This window comes from Myotis daubentonii, chromosome 6 (assembly GCF_963259705.1).
Source record: "Myotis daubentonii chromosome 6, mMyoDau2.1, whole genome shotgun sequence".
Classification (NCBI taxonomy): Eukaryota; Metazoa; Chordata; class Mammalia; order Chiroptera; family Vespertilionidae; genus Myotis; species Myotis daubentonii.
The window spans coordinates 29,429,343-29,449,097 of NC_081845.1; the positions used below are offsets into that span (position 1 = coordinate 29,429,343).

General features: G+C 41.0%; 1 protein-coding gene across 7 annotated transcripts in view; it reads left to right on the forward strand.

Moving 5' to 3' along the window:
- The window catches only part of AIG1 (androgen induced 1), a 192,719-nt gene that overhangs the window by 97,548 nt on the left and 75,416 nt on the right, over positions 1–19,755 (forward strand). The window contains exon 4 of one of the 7 annotated variants that reach the window (XM_059700541.1): positions 18,619–18,827. The exons of the other annotated variants lie outside the window; for them this stretch is intronic. Within the exon in view, the coding sequence (XP_059556524.1) occupies positions 18,619–18,723 (105 nt within the window). The 3' untranslated portion in view covers positions 18,724–18,827. Of the gene's footprint in view, positions 1–18,618; positions 18,828–19,755 lie in introns of those variants that run through there. 7 annotated transcript variants of the gene reach the window in all.

The window sequence follows — 19,755 nt, forward strand, 5'->3', positions numbered from 1 at the left end:
TTCTTGATACAATATATTCAACTTTGTAAATTAAGATGCTATTGCAGCCTGCTCAAAGAGGGCCTAAACTCACTCTCCTGTCTTTCAGATTCCAGCATTGTTGTTTTCAAACATCTATTTAATAGGAGAACACAGACAAGCTTTTGTTTTGTTAGTATAAACCTACCTTAGCCACTCAGTGACTTTAAAATACAGAAAGTAACATTGGCTCTTTAACCCCCTAAAACTTTTAAAATCCTTAAGGAAGCATAAGTTATATATAAAATAGGGTCCTCCTTAATGAAAAGAAAATTTTTCTGTAGCCAAGCTTTGTGAGTCAGCATTTTGATATAAATAATTTACAGCTATAATCAGAAGATCATTAAGTTCAAGCATGCAGAAAACCATTTCATGGTCTTTGCTAATAGTGCTAATAAAGGCCAATTCAAATGAGCTAGGCCACTGATATTAATAATATGCCTTCAAGTCTAGCTGATGTTGCTGTTTACATTTGAGGGAAAAAGAAGGTATTTCTCTTATATTTCAGTGTTTTCCCATCTGGACATTTTTCTATGGATTCTGTAAAATAAAAATCAATTGACGTCCACCACTAAAAATTAAGGTAAAAAACAGTATTTCTGTGATGGGTGGTTGTCTGTGTTTAAAAACCATATGCCACGGGTACAGGATTCATGATGGCATAGGCAATAGAAACTCAGGAGGCATTAAGATGGTCACCCCCTTTACTCCATAAGAATGGTGTGGTGCAATGGTTATGTTGGAACAGTTGGGAAAGCTGGCACTACCGACAGATATCAACACTTTTGTGAAGAATGCAGGGGTTTTTTTTACTCTTCGCCCAAGTTGTAACAACCTAAGATTTAGGTTCCATCCTATAACTGTCCTTTCCATAAAACCACCAGAGAGAATACCTCCCATGGCCCAATTATGCAGCCCTCTTGTGTTTTGCTGGTGTTTGGATTCCCATAGTTGCAAATAAAAAGTATATTTTTAGTTTTAGAATTTTCCTTTCCATTAAAAAAATCCCTGAAGATTTGTGGCACCACTGTTATTTCTGTTAATGTCATTGCTTCCATAGCAGCAAGCTAAGATTGTGTATGAAACTGTGTTTACAAAAAAGCAGTTATCCAAGTGAACATTATAGCTACATGCAGCAAAGCTTCAATTTAGGTTTCCTGCAACCATTGCAGCGCGCGCGTGTGCGCGCGCCCACACACACACACACACACACACACACACACACACACACACGTGCACACACACGTGCGCGCACAAACACACACATACACACACACACCTTCTAATTTATGTAATAAACACAGTATAACCGGCTGGACTCTCCTGTCGCTAGCCACAGAGCTGAAAAGTGACCAGTTCTTTGGGGCTCTGTAGCAGAATGAAAGCTCAGGCAACTAACGTGCTGAGCCATAGAGATGGAGCATTCTTCCCTGCTCTCAATTCCCAATGGGAATAGAATATAAAATAAATACGCTCGTACTGATATTTAATCCTTAGGGTGGGTTTAAGGAAAAAATAGAGAGGAGACAAAGAAAATAAATTTCCAGTTTTTCACAGCTCATTTTGCTAAGCATAAACCTTACATATTTATTTTGCCTAGAAGGTGGTTTCCTGTCAGGATTTCAGTTGGTACAGTCATGTCTTTAATTTGGAACATATTAGATCTGCTTTGCCATCTCCCAGGTCAGAGATTTTTCAGGGGCCATTCTATAGAGAAATAAAAAGGTCTGTGTGAATGGCAATTTCTATTCAATCTAACTCAGAATAAAATGCGACGGGAGTGATGTCCAGAGAAAGCGTGCCAGGGAACGCACAGCCGAGCTTTTATCTTTATGTGAATAGGTTTGGCCTTCTCAGATGTTCCAACATGGCTTGGTGTTACCCATGTTCTTTGAAAAACTAATTCCAAAATCTTTCTGATGGACACCACTCATATTTAGTTGTGCAGATAAAAGCTAGGTAGGAAATAAAATTAATATTTTTGCAGCAATTTTGAGCCACACTCTTTATTTAAATAGTCTAATTCAGCAACTTTGGCCACAGAACTTCGTAGCCATTGTGCAGAGTACCAGCAGCTAGAGCAATGGGCCTCTCCTTTCCTGCTGAGAACTTACAGTTGCCTGGAGGACACAGCCGTGCACCCACAGCAAAGTAGATGGACACAAATAAAAGAAGCAAAGTGACAGCATGCAGCCAACCCATCGTGTTATATAATCGGGGGCAGTCGGGGGCAGGAAGGCTCTGTGATGAAGGTCCTGTCAGACTGTCAAGGCTTCATTCTTATGAGACATTTGGAGGAACAACGGAAGGCTATAACTTGGGAGGAAGAATAGTGTGCTTCATACCTCCAGCAAAATAGTGGCATCGTAAAATCGAGCAGCATTGCAGAAATTAAAAATTAAACTTGCCACGTTTGTACTGCCTAAAAGCAACCCCATAAAATGGTCTAATCTCGCATTCACCAATCAAAAGCCTTTCTAAACTATTTTAGATCTTTCCCCCGGCTATTCTAAAATTCAAGTTTCTTTGTCTGGAACGTGATCATCTAGCATCCTAAAAGAAATTAAAAGAAAGAAAACACCTCTATTTTATAATTCAGGAAAATTGCCATAGCTAACAGACATGCAGGCCTCATACCTTTTACCAAGAGCAAAGGAATTTCTGTATGTGAAAATGTCTCTATAAGTGCCTCATACTCAAACAGTAGGTAAGGTAGAGGCTGATGAGATGTGATATGAATTATTTTTTTAATTCCAACAGCAAATTAATTTCTACATTTTCCCCATTCTTCTATGTAGTATGACACCTGCTCCAAAGGTCCTTTGTCTAGCTTAGGGTTTCTCAGCCTCGGCAACAGCAAATATTTGAGCCAGATCATTGTTTGTTGGGGGAGGGGTGCATTGTAGGATGTTTAACAAGTTCTCTGGCTTCCTTCCACTAGTTTCAACCCCTCTCTGCCTCCAAGTGTGATAACCAAAAATGTCTGCAGACATTGCTGTATGTTTCCTGGAGAGAAAAGTTACCCTGGGTTAAGAAGCACTGGTAATCCACCAATCATTCAAATTCCACCTATCCTTGAAGAACAGTTATCTTGGCTAATGTTTCTGGCCCATTCTCCTCTCCATTTTCTCACCAGCACTGCAGTCTTTGAAGCTCAGCAGTTACATTCCTGAATTCAGCCATCCCCTACTCTCCCCTCTACCCAGCCAAGCTGGCTGCCCTGGGATAGGAAAGAGTACATGCTCAGAAGGAAATCAGTCAGCCCTCAGCTCCCCATTGCTCTGCACAAGGCTTGATTTGAGTTTCCCACCTTACTCTACCCCACAAACTCTCCCCTCTGCATCCATGAACTCTGAAGATGTTAGGGTTTGGGGGCTCAAAATTAGAAGAAAAGAGGAAGAGTGAGCTTAGCAGAGCAAATGGAAGGAGAAAGAGGTCAGGGTGGAAAGAACTGTTCTAGAGTTGGAGACTGGTTGAGAGCATGGATATGAACAGGGTCTAAGGCAAGTCTAAGAAATGGCTTCCAGGCATGTTTTGGGCAAGGGACTAACCAGATAATGAGTTCTGATCTGTTGGTGAAAATGTCTCATTAATTTATAGTTACACCTGTTCAGGCCTTCAAACTGAATCAGAAAATGAAACTGTGGTGCCATAGGGTGCTGCACCCTTGAGGAGAAAAGGTGAGAAGTCTAAGTGTAGAAGAGCTTTGGGTGTCTGTGCCTGGGACAAGAGCACCCTTGAATTCAGCTCCTATTTGGACCAAAACCTGAGGCTCCCTTCTATGAAGTCCCAGCCAAACAAGAGAAATCAAAGTGAATTTGAAAGGCATATGTGCCCACAGCATGACATCTGGTCTCATAAGACAGCAACTCAAGAAAGCTTGAAGACTTCTGCTTTTAAACCAAGACAGTTTGTCTTAATCTGTAAGGCCTATGCTTCTTGTGGGAAGAAATGGAACCATGTAGCCACCATCTCTGGATCAACTCCTTAAAAAGCATTGTGACCCTACGTCTTAAATATCAAAATTGGCCTGTAAATAGCTCCCGTGGATTCCATACCCCTGAAGTTGTCCCTAACGCTCTTGATTTTTTGCAATAAAATTACAGCAAAGGTTTTTTTTTCTTAAATGTGCTAAATATTCTATTATAATACAATTGTAAATATAAATGCATGTGTTTAGTTACACTGTTGCCCCTTTTTATTAATTGATCTTCAACCAGTTTTACCACTAACTCATTGTATAACCCTGCATGAGTTAGTTTACATTTCTGGGCCATGGCTATTGTGGTATATTATAGCATATATAAATGCTAACTACTGTGCTTGGAAATAATAAAGATAAATAAACAAATGCCCCATTGTTGACTTCAAGGATCTTACCATGTAGTGGAGAAAAACATGAGAAAACTAACAATCACAATGTAGGTTTTTAAGTGTCTTGACAGAATGTAGGATAGCTTGATGAGGGAGAGACAGCATTTAACTCAAACATAAAGTTTGGGGGAAGAGAACGGGTATCTGGAAAGTTCCTTCTAAGAAAACAAAAACCTACAAGAACAATTTAAGAAATAAAAATTATTATATATTACAGTTTATTGGAGATTTTAAACAAGTCTATTTTGAGAATTCTTATGGCTCCCCATACAAATGAGTAAAGATGGACTGTAATCAAATTGAAAGTTGGAACCATAAAGAAACATAGATTGTTCAGTTTGAATGATTGCCATAGCACTGAACAAAAGAACAATAAAATGTATGGTTCATTTTTTTCCTATTAAGAGATTTTGCCAAAGCCTAATAAAATACTCTTAACACCTTGCCTCATGAAGTAACTGAAGGAAAATGTCTTCGTGTTTTCCTGCATTTAATGTCACCAAGATATGTTATTGCCAAGACATGCAAATAGTACTGCCTGGGCTGGATTTAGGGGTGACAGGTCGGGCCTGGAGTGCTGGTTACTCTCAACATGCAGTGAGAAGAGCACTGGACTTGGGATCAGAACACCTTAATGCAATCCCCACTCTGACAGATTTTAGACTAGCTGCGGGATTTCAGACAAGCCTCTGTTACCTCGTTTGTGAGAAGGGGCTTCACAGGATGGCTGCAAGGATTAAATGGAATATAGGTTATTTTTAGCCATTGTATCTCTTTACTAGCTATTGAGTGAATGGATCTTCTTGTGCAACAATACAAGATCATTGTTTAACAAGCACAATTGCAAAGTATGTGATTTGAGGGGTAAATGGAAGCCTTTTGCTGTTTGCCTGCTTCCTCACCCCTTCTCAGTCTCCACTATGACCAGAACTAGCTTCATGAAACACACATTGATTGTATCGCTCTTGGAAGTGGTACCCTTCAGTGCCTACTCATTCGTGTTCAGAGAAAAAAACAATACCTTGGTGCCAAGGTCCCTTTTGTTCTGTTGGGTGACTGTGCCCGCCTCTCTGGCTGACTTCTCTGTCCCTCAGCCAGGTTATACATGCTCATTCTCTCTTTCTCCTCCTTGTCTTTGCACTGCTCCCTCGTCTTTACCCCACAGATTCCTTCCTAGTTCATCAATGTTCAGCTCAAGTCTTAAACTTTCCTATGTGCTTTCCATGGTAGTCAATATCTACCTTCCCAGGAAACTTCTCTTCCTGAACGCTTATTGTCTGTGTGGTTGTCTGTTTCCCTTGTTGACTTGGACTCCTTGAATTATACCACAAAATCTTCAGGCTGACTGGATGATAGCGTATTGGACTCTGTGGCCAGGGAGATTGTGCAAGCTGAACTGTTGTTTAGCAGCTGGGCAAGAGCTGGTCTTGAAGACACTTTCCAGCAAAGACTTCACCTGATGTTCTTAGGAAGTCTTGACTTTTCTTTTAGCTCATCCTGTGAAAGCAGGATAGTATCGTACAAAGAATGCACATTGATTTCCTCTTGCAGGTAAGCTTAGCCTAATGGGTAGTAGACATCTGGAGGTCTGTATTGAGAGGGATTCTGTGGCAGCATCCAGGTTTTAACAGATGTGGTCTGTGCTTTCCTACCAGGGTCTCCCCAAGTACATAGGGCAGGAGAGGAGGGGTCTCACACAGGTCCTCACTCTTGGTATAGACTCAAGGAACATGAAAGTTAGAAGGAAGCTATAGTTTAGCAGTCTCTAATCTGGTTCTTCCTTTCACAGAAGGCCATGTTGAGACTCAGAACTGTAAAGTAACTCATGCAGGGTTACACAACTAGTTAGTGGTAAAGCCATAATTAGAAGTCAACAGTGAATTTTTTCATTGCACAATACTGCACATATTTAATTAAGATTTTTTTACACTTTTCACTAATTTTTTATAATTTCTTTCTAATATAGAATGTGAGCCTGCATGTCAGTGAGATCATGCTTGGTCCCCACAACCATACTTCTGAAGCTCTCATTCCTGCCATTTTATGAGCCTGATTCTTTAGACTTAGTTCTTAAGCCCCTGTCAGCCTTCTGAAAATTGCTTTTTTGTTGTTGGGTTAATGGTGATCAGAATCAGTTTCTATTTCCTGCAATCAATAACTATGGTTGATATATAAACTGATCCAGGAGCGGATTTTAGGAAATAGGTTCTCAGGGAAATAGGAAGAATTGGGCATTAATATCTAATCTAGATTAGGCAAAATGCAGAGAAATCCTATTTAATATTCAGAATGGGATTCTAATCACTCATGGCAGCCAATGGTGAATGGGTTAGATAAATGCACCTCTGCTCACCTAGTGTCACTGCTTGTAGAGGCAGAGCAAGGCCTTGAATTACCACTGCCAAGCAAAGCAGACAAGGTAGGAGGGGTCCAAGGTCCCTGAAGTGAGAGGTAGAATGACCATCTCACATCCAAACCACACATGCTTGGTTCAAGGTAGAAGAAAAATTCATCTAAAAAGACTCTTTTATGTGGCCTCAAAACAGATTTAAAAAAACACAACAACCCAAAGTTTGATGCTATGCATTTTGAGTCATAGTGTTAACTCCAGTGTCTTTGGGTCTCCTGGATAGAGCAGGGCCCAGGGAATTGGAGCAGTTGATTTGGGGGTCACAGAATACCTGGAAACCCCTGCTCCCATGAGCCTCCCTTACTCTTAGACATAGCATCTCCTCCTTGCAAAAGACACTGTTGCTCCATTACCTGCAAGAGTTCCTATGAGGAGAAGCCGCTTCCGCATCTTCATTAGGGCTTCCGGGTCTTACTGTGCTTCCACCCCAAATCTTCGGGTTGATTTTATCCCATCATTTTTAAGTAGCAGATTTTTTTTAAGTTTATGCTTCAGAGCAATTTTTATTTATGTGAGATTCTGAAGGCCTCCATGAGTGAGGTTCAGTGAATCAATGGTTTAGAACCCTCATAATTTTTCCTACTAACATAAAATAGTTTATTGAATTAATAAATCCTAAGTACTAAAGATATACAACTAAAAGCAATTTTTAAATACATAAAAATTCTTAACTATACTTGCCTCATTAATCTTTATTTAATAACTGCTCTATTTTTCTCTGTTTCTCTTCTCATTTTTATTATTGTTCTTTATTTTAAAGGTAATGTCACCACATTACCAAAAGATAAAGAAAAATAAAACATGACCCATTATTTTATCATTGTTACTATTTAGGTTTCTTTTCTTCTGGGCTTTTTCATTTGCTTTTCCCCCCTAAATATTATGGTAAATATAATTTACCATAATTTAATACATTGTAAATCTTTTAATCTCTTAGCGTCTCTATAGCTTCCTTTTCAATGGTTGCATAATATTGAAAAAAGTACAGTCGTGCCCTATCTGGTTTGGCTTAGTAGATTGAGTGTTGCCTTGTGGACTGAAGGGTCCCAGGTTCGGTTCCAGTTAAGGGCACATGCCCAAGTTGTGGGCTCAATCCCCAGTAGGGGGCATGCAGGAGGCAGCCTATCAGTGATTCTCTCTCATCATTGATGTTTCTATCTCTCTCTCCCTCTCTGAAATCAATAAAAATATCTTCTTTAAAAGCATAGTCATTAAGTTGTGATTATGAATTATTGAGGGAAATTATTAAACCCAGCTACTGGTAGGTATTCAATTATCATTTGTTGAATTAAATTGAAAGTCCTTGCCCATCCTAAGTTTGTAATATTTGAAACACTATTTAACACATATCTTTATGGGTAGAGCTTTTCACATATTTTTATTTAAGGTAGAGTCCCATAAGTGGAATTACTGGTCATGTGGTATGACTGTGTTTATCTACTGCCAAATTGCTTTCCTTCTGGAAGGGCTGTATTGATTGACAGCATCACCCCTCCAATGCATGAGATCACCAGCTTCACTACATCCTTGTCAGCACTCATGCAATAGAAGGAAGTACAGCATCTCATTGTGATTTTAGAGGGAATGTCTTCTTATGTGTGTATTTAGTGACTGCATTTGTTCATTTGTGAATTCACTTCAGCAATTTGAATGAGCTCTACATAGAATGAGGATATTAACTTATATTTACGGCTAGTATTGTCCCCACTTGTATATTTTTTCCCCATCTACTGTGGGATTCTTTGGGGAACACATTCCCGCTCCATTGAAGAGAAACCTGTTAGCCTGCTTCAGAAAGTACCTTGAGCTCTGAAAATCGGCAGCCTTGTGAAAATGCTCCTGCCACCTTGCTTTAGCTGCCAGCATTGAGTGACCCAAAAAGGACAACTTATTCTTAACTACTGTCAGCTAATCCAGGAAACACTTAAATTACCTCATCCTACATGCCAGCATTGCTTCCACAAGCAAAAATAGAATAAAAATCATATGTTCCCTATCATTACTGCCCTCCCCAACTAGGAAATTTGCTTCTATTTGACTCAATTTTCCTGCCCAACTTCCTGTCCTTGAAGCAGGTGTTTGACATATGTCTTTACAAATCTTTGCAGATTTCTGTCTTCCTCTATCCCTGGTTGTGATGTTTTAAAGTAGCTAGGTCCCCCCTCCTTACTAGAACTTGAGTTTAAACAGATCACTTTTTTTCTTCTTCTTCTTCTTCTTCTTCTTTTTCTTTCTATTTTTTTTCTTTATTGTTCAGATTATTACATTTGTTCCTCTTTTTTTCCACCCCATAACTCCCCTCCTCCCAGTTCCCGCCCCACCCTCCGCCCTCACTCCCCACCCACTGTCCTCATCCATAGGTGCATGATTTTTGTCCAGTCTCTTCCCACATCCCCCACACCCCTTTCCCCCCCCCCCCAAGAATAGTCAGTCCATTCCCTTTCTATGTCCCTGATTCTATTATAATCAACAGTTCATTCTGTTCATCAGATTATTTATTCACTTGATTCTTAGATTCACTTGTTGATAGATGCATATTTGTTGTTCATAATTTGTATCTTTACCTTTTTCTTCCTCTTCCTCTTCTTAAAGGATACCTTTCAGCATTTCATATAATCCTGGTTTGGTGGTGATGAACTCCTTTAGCTTTTCCTTATCTGTGAAGCTCTTTATCTGACCTTCAATTCTGAATGATAGCTTTGCTGGATAAAGTAATCTTGGTTGTAGGTTCTTGGTATTCATCACTTTGAATATTTCTTGCCACTCCCTTCTGGCCTGCAAAGTTTCTGTTGAGAAATCAGCTGACAGTCGTATGGGTATTCCCTTGTAGGTAGCTGAGTTTCTTTCTCTTGCTGTTTTTAAGATTCTCTCTTTATCTTTTGCTCTTGGCATTTTAATTATGATGTGTCTTGGTGTGGTCCTCTTTGGATTCCTTTTGTTTGGGGTTCTCCGCGCTTCTTGGACCTGTAAGTCCATTTCTTTCACCAGGTGGGGGAAGTTTTCTGTCATTATTTCTTCAAATAGGTTTTCAACATCTTGCTCTCTCTCATCTTCTGGCACCCCTATAATTCTGATGTTGGTACGCTTGAAGCTGTCCCAGAGGCTCCTTACACTATCCTCGCATTTTTGGATTCTTTTTTCATTTTGCTTTTCCGGTTGGATGTTTTTTGCTTCCTCGCATTTCAAATCATTGATTCTTGCGCTCCTCTGGTCTGCTGTCGGGCGTCTGTATAATATTCGTTATTTCAGTCCGTGTATGCTTAATTTCTAGTTGGTTCCCCAATATAAGATCGAGGGTCTTATTAGTTTTCGTGTAGATCTCATTAAGTTTATCGGCAGCTTCTAAACAGTTCTTGAGAGACCTTAAAAGTGTGGTTCTGAACTCTATATCTTCCTTTGACAATTTTGTCCTGTTTCTTTGTCTCCGCATTTTGTTATGCTTCCTTGGTGCACCCCCTAGTGGTCTTTGTTCGCAGTCTTATAGTTAAATCTTGATTGTTGTAGCTAATTCCAGGGAGGGTTTGACCTCCAGGCCAAGTGGCTATGAGAATCAGCTGTGTCAGCAGTGAGAGAACTTCTGTCCTCTAGGGGAGGTGCTAATCTAGCCTTTGCCTGAGGCTATCCGGCAAATGCCTCTGGGCAGGGCTTGGGCGGGGCGGGTCGCACAGGATCAACAGGGTGGGCAGGAGAGAGCAGTTATGGCGGCTCTCAGTCCTGTCCCCAGGGGCTCTGCCTCTCTGAGTCCCAGCACCCGCTGCAAAGCTGGGAGAGAAAGCTGCACTCGCTCTGACCAAAGCCAGACAGTCCCGCTTCTCCCGTTTGAGTCTGGGTCCCTAAAGACTCGCCCGGATCTGGTGCTCAGAGTCTTCGACTCCCTCCCGATTGAAAACAACAACCGCGCCCTCCGCCGCCAGCCCGCTCCGCGCACTCCGCACCTCAGAATTTGACTTCAGCACTGCGCCTCCTCTGAATGTCCGTGTGTGTTTCTCTTTCCTCCTAGTTGTAGGACTTCCACTCAGCCAGCGTTCCTGTGGTTCTGGGTGATGTCCCTTCCATTTTTTGGTTTCACTTTTGAAGTAGTTGTTCAAAGCAGCAAACTCCGGCGTTAACCTATGCCGCCATCTTGGTTCCCAGATCACTTTTTAAGGTAGCGATTCCTGAAAAATAAGCATGCTGAAGGATCCCTTACTTGTTCTCAACATTTTGCAAATCATGAATAACATGTTTCCTGTGTGCAGGTCACCCATGCACTGCCTCCTTTAATCCTTACCACCAACCTCATCTTGAATTACTCACCCTGAACCACTCCATACACACTAGTCCAGCTTGGTGGGGCAATAGGGTCTTTGCTGCTTCCTCTGCTAGAACGTCTCAACGCTGGCCCTTTCTCTTATTGTAGGTTCCAATGTGTACATAACCTGCTAAGAGCATTCTTTTTTGATCATCCTAACTGAAGATATCCTAAAGATGCTGTCTTATTTAATTCACAGCATTTATTACTATTTGTATAATACTAGTTGTTAGGTCATTATATTTATGTTTACTTGTATAGTTTCTGACTCTCCACACACACTCAACTGTGAACCACTAGAGAATACATTGTCTGCCTTATTCATCACCAAATCCCCAACACCTAGAAAAGTGGACCACAGTTTATGCTTTATAAGTATCTGGTGAATGAATATGAACAAAATAGGTAGTTATTGTAATATCTATTGTATAGATGAGTAAAGTGGGGCTTAGAAAGGTTTAATTATCAACTCTAAGGCACATAACTAGTAAATTATAGAATCTGGATTCAAACTCAATTTTTTTTTTGACCCAAGAGCAACTCTTAGCTGTTATTTAGCCTCTCTAGGTGGAATCATTTCAACTCAAATCAACACCCATATCTAATTGGTGGAATGCTAATAAGATAATGATTACAATGACAATGAAAATTATGATGCCAATAGTAGTATACCCCATGAATGTTTCCTGGGCCTCTTCCTTGATCACCTGCAGTGCACACACCACCTCAGCTGGCAGCATGTTCAATGTTGAACATCTCTAATTTTAAAAAAGTGTTCTCTTATCTTGCACCAAAATCTGCCTTTATGAATCTTCCACTCATTGATCCTAGTTCATCGCTCTGCAGTAAAACAGAATGAATCCTTTCTAGTTGCATGTGGAGAGGAAGTCAGAAGCAGCGGGGTGGATTCTGTTTGGATTTCCCTGGTTTCTTCCTGTGTTCAAGTACATGGTATGCCAAGCATTCCCATGTGGACAGGTGACAAGGTGGTTTACCTGCCACAGATGCTGTAGTGTTGTGGTTTCATCTTAAGTAGCAGAGGTATTCTTTTCCTTTTCTGACAGATCAGCCAGTTCCTATTAAGGAAACTGGGTCCTCATCACGGGCTTTGGATGATCAGTGTTGTCTTTGCACACTGCCCTCGTATGAAAGAGGTCTTCGTACCAGATTCACTTTTCCCCTCCAACTTGAACGTGGTAAAGACTGACGAGGAGATGTCTAATAAACCCTCTGAGCTCCTTGAAACTGAGGCCCAATTCAAACCTGTTTAATTCTGTTCTTCTGTGGTCTCTGGCTTCAACTTTTGGCCTCTGAGAGTGTTTTAGTCCAAGCTACACTGTGGTCACTGTGGTTTCCACTGGTGGCAACTGGCTCCCAATGATATTCCTTAGGTTTGAATCTTGTATGGTTCATAACTTTTATCTAGATCCAGTTTCTTTGGTTGGTTCCACACAAAAAAAATAGAGAAAAATGTGATAATAACAGCCAATATTTAGTATGCTCTGTGAGCCAAGAACTGTTCTAAATGCCTTTCTTGAATGATCGCATTTACTAGACAATAACTATTCCTTGGAAAACAGTATAGGCCCTGTGCTGAGTGCTTCACATTCATTATTTCATTTCATCCTAATTTCCAGTTCCAACCTCATGGTACTCTAGCTTCCTCAATGATATGACTGATTAGATGCAATAATCCATGCAAAGTACTTGGGACAGTACCTAGGATAGAGTTAGCACTCAAAAATGTTAGCTGTTATTATTACCATATTTCTTATTTAATGCTGAAGAGATCCATTTATTTCTGGATCTAGACACACAGTGAAGCATGCATTTTTCTGGCTTAAATCAACACACTGTACTACAGTAGACAGGATAATAAGATAGAAGTAGCAACGATCTGCAGGTCAAGAGATCTGTGGTCAGGTCTTAATTCTGCCATTTAATAGATTGAACACCCCAGAAAGTTGCTCTACTCATGAGAGCTTTAATTTCCTCATGTGTACATGAGATGTGTGGACCCGATGATCTTTAAGATCCTTTGTCTCCTGTACGTCTTCCTTCACATATTTCTTTGTCCAAATGTGAAATTTACCATGAGGCTCAGATTTCTACCATCTCAACCCACACATCACGTTAGAGACCCAAAACACTGTAATGGAAGATGCTTCAGGAAGTGCTTAGTAAGGAAATTAAGGAAAGCACCCCCAGGTCCCCTTCTGTCTGCTCCCCAGCACTCTCAGCAGTAGGGCAAAGCCATCAGTAACCAATTGAGTTAGGTGTTCTCAGAGAAAGCACAGCATAAAATGCACTTTGGTGGTATTTGTTTTTTGTTTGTGGATTTTTATTTTTTTAATATATTTTTGTTGATTTCAGAGAGGAAGAGAGAGGGAGAGAGAGAGATTGAAACATCAATGATGAGAGAGAATCATTGGTAGGCTGCCTCCTGCATGCCCCCTAATGGGGATCGAGCCCACAATCTGGGCATGTGCCCTTGACAGGAACTGAACCTGGGACCCATCAGTCCACACACAGGCTGACTCTCTATCCACTGAGCCAAACCAGCTAGGCCAGTGGTCGGCAAACTCATTAGTCAACAGAGCCAAATATCAACAGTACAACGATTGAGATTTCTTTTGAGAGCCAAATTTTTTAAACCTAAACTGTATAGGTAGGTACATTGTTATTAACTTAATTAGGGTACTCCTAAGGCTTAGGAAGAGCCACACTCAAGGGGCCAAAGAGCCGCATGTGGCTGGCGAGCCGCAGTTTGCCGACCACGGAGCTAGGGCGATGGTTTTTTTTTTTTATGATCTACCACATGGGAGGTGGTAGGCTGTGTAAGGAAAGTGCTGTCCCGGCAGCCTTTGAGCTTTATTCCAGCTGCAGCTCTGCCACTGTCTGAGTCTCGGACAAATGACATTTCCTTCCTTGGGCCTTAGTTGTTTCAGTTGTCAAAAGGATTGTTAAAAATTTCTAACATATAATTTTATTTACCCATGTTACCCCAATAAAGTCACTGGAAACTAAATTTTTTAAAAATGTTCCAATTCTAAAAACTCTGTGCTACTGTTCTTCCTATGAGAACAATACTCAGATGAAATCCTAGGGACAGAAAAGCATCTCTTGTCTCCCCTTTCTCTTTTCTGGGCTAAGCAGAATGAGAGTTGGTGTGGAAATAAATAAATAAAAATCTACTGTGAAAAGGTTCATTCAGCCTTTCCTTAATAGATCGAGTGGTTGGTATTTCTGCTGGCTTCTGAAATACATTACAAATCACAACCTGGAAAGAGTCCCGAAGCAGCTCCAAGCCTTCCTGCTGAATTTGGATCCATCTTTAGGTCTTACACTGCAGCTCATCCTTAACAACTGACAAAATATTTACTTTGCTCGGTACAGAAAAGGGTAACATTTTCCAAAATATTAAACTAGGTTGGATTCAGAACACAGACAATGAGGCAAAAAGTTGGACCTCTGCTTGAAGCCATGTCGTTGAATCATTTTCCAGAGTGCCATGAGAAATAGGGCCTTAGTGGATGTTTTTGCACCACGGTAATTCGGAAAGGGGTAAAGCCAGCCAGTCCCTGTCTGGCATGTAGACCAGAGGTTCACAAAGTGTGGTCCCTGGATCCACAGCACTGGCACCACTTGGGCACTGGTTAAAGATGCAAACTTGCACCAACCATTCCCAGACCTGCTGAATCAACGAGGCCCAGCAGTCTGTGTTGTAAAGAGCCCCCCAGGTAAACAAGTTCAAGTGAAAGTGCTGGGAAAAGTTTAGAACCACTATGTAGGCCCAGGAAGGTGACAGGTGCTTATTACCTTTGAATTGAAAGTTACTAGTGACAAGACTAGTAATGTAAGTTCTCATTAATAAATTAGTTTTTCCTAATTTAAATGAACTGGTTTGTACTGCTTTCTGAGATGCTTTCCACCACCCCGCCCCTCCTCTGTCCCCATCTTCCTCTCCCCTCTCCTCTGGCCCCCACCTGCGTGCTCTTGGCAATGATGTCTGAGTTATATTTGACTCTTGTTAGGACTGTAAAAATGCACTGCAATTTGTTCTAACACACTTGTATGTATTTTGATAAGAACTAATTGAACTTTTAAAAAACTCATTTGAGGTTTCACCTAGGACCAAAAATAGTAGACCAAAATTGTATGACTGCTATTTATAATCTTCTATTCTATTAATTAGTTTTATTGTTAAAACTATTTTTATAAGTCTACTATGATTTATTTATTAAATTGCTAGAATTTTACTCTAGTTGCCAGCTTTAAGTAAGAAATAGACTATCATTTTGACATCTATATTGTCTCTATCTAAAATTGCCAGTAATTTCTAGGAGAAATTAAGATAATCCTCACCAGCACCTCCTTCTGCCACTCCTTAATGCCTCGTTCCTGCCCCCTCACTCATGTGTTACCTGCCTGGCCACTGCAGGTATCTGAGCGGTGACCTTTGTCCTGCAGTCTCATGCTTGGCAATGTCATTTGGTCCCAGGGTCCTGCATCTGTTGATTTGGAAGGCTCACAAATCTGTAACTAGAGTGTGATTTTGCTCCTGAATTCCAGCCAATATCTCCAACTGTTTCAATATTCTTCCAGCACCTCAGGACCTTACAGACCACACATCCAAACCAGAACTTATAGTTTACCCTAACCCACTCTCTCTGATGTCCTTGTTTCTTTTAATGAACCACCCCCTCTATGTGCCCTCCACAACCTGTTATAGGCTGAGGACAGGAAACCAGGTATTATAGAACATTCATGGGTTGTTTTTTTAACTGTATAGGTTTGGATTCAAATCCAGTCTCTACCACCTATTGGCTACCTGTGCCATGAGACACCTCAGATCTTCAGCTTCTTCATATATAAACTGGAGGGTAGTTTGGAGGAATCAAAGAGGAAAAGTATATAAGAATCTGATTGTGAAAGGTATTGTCCAAAGTAGAAACATTGAGAATGAGAGAGGCCATTGTTAATAATTATCCCATAATCAAAAAGAAATAAGGCATAAACTCAGACTGTGCCAAGAAAAGCAGGAGACGTGTTCATCCTATACATTTAGTGTTATGAGTAAAACATAGATGTGTCCTCATTAATACTAGTCCCTTTTTCCTTCTGCCTGCCATTTCAGTTCCCTTCATTGTTCTCTGAATCTGTCCTTCACTTTCATTCTTCCTGCCCCCAAAGCTGTCCTCAGTCCCTGTCACTTGAAGGATAGTAATGTCCTCTCGATTGAGTTCCTCCCCTTCCATGTCTCCCCTGTACTACATCCCCTCTATGTACTGTTGCCAAATTAATCTTCTGAAACCACATCTCTTAAATCATTCTCTCCTCAAACCCCTTTAACGGCTTCCTGTTGCCCACTTACTAAAGTGTAAACTCCCCAACATGGCATTTAGAAGTTTTCATGTTTGGGGTTCAATGTATTATTTCAGACTTAACTCCAAGCATTGTCCTTTCCTTATATCAAGTTCTTGGCATACTCAACCATTTCCCTAACTATCTTGCCTTCTCTTATGCCTTTGTTTATGTTTGCCCTCTGAATGTCACATTCTTCCATCCTGTCTCCACTGTTAGAATCCACTTTGTCCTTCATACTAGAGTGTGACCTCTTCCAAAAAGCCTTCCCCAATTTTCCCAGTGTGAAGCTCTTCCTTTACCCCTTAAATTCTCCTAAAGATACCGCATTCAGAATCTAAAGCACTGGATGCTCTCTATATTGTAGTTAGCAATATATGTTTTAGGTTTTAGACACCCTACAAGTAAGGGGGTGGTGAGAGGAGGCAGAGAATACACCTGGCCCATGTCTCTTTCCCTTAGATAACCCACACATAAGAGGAACTCACTACATGCTTGTTGAATGAATAAATGGCTGAATGAAAGTCAGTTTTGCCCTGTCAATAATTAAATATTGTCATTGCCTCCTCAATTAGCCAAAAGTTTCTGAACATATATGGCAAAGATTCTCACTTATTTTGCTCCTTTTAAGAACTAGGAGAATAAAATAATTAATTCAGTGACAGTAAAGATTCTAAAAGTACCCATATCTTTCCCCCTTAATCTTCACTTTGATGCCATTTGGCCAATTTTTTTTTAATTGTTCTTCAAAGAAACAAATTTTACACAAGCACATTGTGAAAGTCAGTCATCTGCTTACAACTTGGGCATTAGAAAATATTTAAACATCCATCTCCTTGAATGCCTTTTTCCAAACTCCAAAATGTGTGGGACAATTTTGTGTTGATTTTTTTCTTGCTTCTGTCCCAATTTGAGAAGCAGCTCTCAGAGGTAGGAGAGTTGACCCAGAAAGCAAGAATCTTACCAGTAGTCAGTCAGTCAGCCTGTCATAAATCCTTACTTAGTGCCTACTGTATACTAGACATCAGGTCCCATTGGAAAGCAACCAGGCATGGCCCTGCCACGTGGAGCATGCTGTCTATAAAGAGGAGCAAATACAGATGTGCCAGGGCTTCTGCCCCATGCCCGTCCTTCATCTCCATCTAACTTAATCAGCACAAGGAGGAAGGCTTTAAAAAACAACAGGGAGAGGTAACCTTTAAGGGTCCTCCAGTCTGGGACCTGGGAGATTCTAAGCTCTTTGATCTAAAAGATTGTCAAATTGAAATAAAAACAAGAGAAAAAAGGAGTCTAATTTTTAAGGCTTAAAATATCTCTATAACTATGCAGAGGTCTAGTCTTCTAATTTTAGGTCAAAAGAGCTGTGATCTCTTTGAAGTAAAATCTTTTCAACATAGAGAAATATCTGTGTGGATGTTTTAGGGTTCTTCCACCAGGGTACTTTAGAAGGAAGGACCAAAGTCTCACTCAGCAGCTTCAGTGGTTTGGTTAGGGAGGAGTGTGTGTGTGTGTGTGTGTGTGTGTGTGTGTGTGTGTGTGTGTGGCAGTTTACTATTAGGGCATAGGGGCCTGGGCCTCAGGATGAGCTGGGACTACAGAAGAACAGAAGTTCTGGGGTGTTCAGTTTGGGGTCTGCACTAAGGTGATTCAGATGTTCTCCTAGGGCCTACTACATTCTCTTTTATCTGTTGGCTATCTATTATCCATCTTCTTTAACCTTCTTTGGTTGTACTTTTCTATGATTTTCACTTTTGAGCAGTGAAAATTTTTCTTCAAGCAACGTCTTATATTTAAAGCTGATCAAAGTGGAACTTCTTTGGATAAAGTGGGCATGAGTTTGGCTCCTCCCACCCAGGTGTCTCCTCATTCTGACATCAGGCCCTGGGTCACCTCCACAGAACCCCAGTGGTTCCTTGAAACATGCTTCAGAGACTTCTGCTGTGCCCTTAGCTTTGCTTTTTCTCAGTTTACTTTTTCCCATGACTTAACATAATCACTTTATACCCTAAAGAGAAAACCTAATGGACCCCATTTTGTCTTTTTGCACCTGACTGGACTGTTCTTGAATGAAGTGTCCACCCTTGATCCAATCAGTTGTGGCCAAGGTGGAGGTGGAGTTACTCATGTAAAATGTGGCTACATAGTGCTGTCCCTTCAACAGGTGGTGGCTCAGCAGGGATTGTGTGTGGCAGACACCATGACTGCCATGTCTATTGTGTGGTGGGGTTGGAGAAAGTGCTCCAGGACTCACACCAGCAGAGTGTAGCAGGAGCATCAAGCAACCATGGGCCAACACAGGAGAGAACAGAGGAGGAGCAGGAAGGAGAATCTGAGCAGTCATATGGGGATCTGAACGTCCTTTACTTACATGAATGAGTGACTTGGGGCTTTGGACTCAGGGAACTGTGGGAAACTGAAAACCAATAAAGAAATGATTGTCACCAAAATGATGGGTGTGGTCTGCGGAACAGGAGAAACAAAGGTAACCTTCATCTGCTTCTTTGTGTAGGTGAGAAACTAGCTTTTTAAAATGTGTTCTTTCCATTTTCAAGATGTCAAGTGTAAAACGCCAACTCATTCTCAATTTAAGAGTTAAATTCTTATTCCTGGGAAAAGGCAAACATTGCTTCTGTGGCCACGTGAGGCATTGCTTTGAGGGTGGCTGGCCAAGATCTTTTGGGCAGTGTTGGACTGTACCAGCATCATGGTAGAAACCCAATAAGGGGCCAAAAGGAGGCACTGTGATTCTCCCAGCCAGGGGAACCTGAATGTGGCCATAGGTGGGTCCTCTGCCTCCAGCAGAAGGAGGGCCTGCCTCTAGCAATGCCCTTGGACTTAGTGGTAAGATTCTCTGGAGAAAGCAGCTGTTTCCTACAATGTGAACAAAGTATTTGTACTTACTACTCACATTTGAAGACCTTTGTCTCCAAAGCTGAATTAGTCTAGAGACTCATAACAATTCTCTTCCACCTTCTTTGGGGTTCTGTCACAAACAAATAGGTGTAGCTAGTTGGGAATTGCGGGGGGGGCGGGTGGAGAGATGGTATTTTATTATGTACTGCATATTTTCACATTTGTTGCCCGAAGAGGTGATTGTGAAACTGAGTCTTAGCTGATGAGGGAGAGCTAGCTCCATGAATGAAGTGAAAAAGGTTCCTCTCTCTGAAGGAGCATGCCATACCTGTGGACCAATGCTGCCCAGTGGAAACAATGCAAGCTACCTGTACAAACCAGATTAAACAAATGTACAAAGAAGCAAGTGAAATCAGTTGAATAGTGTATTTTATTTAATTCAACA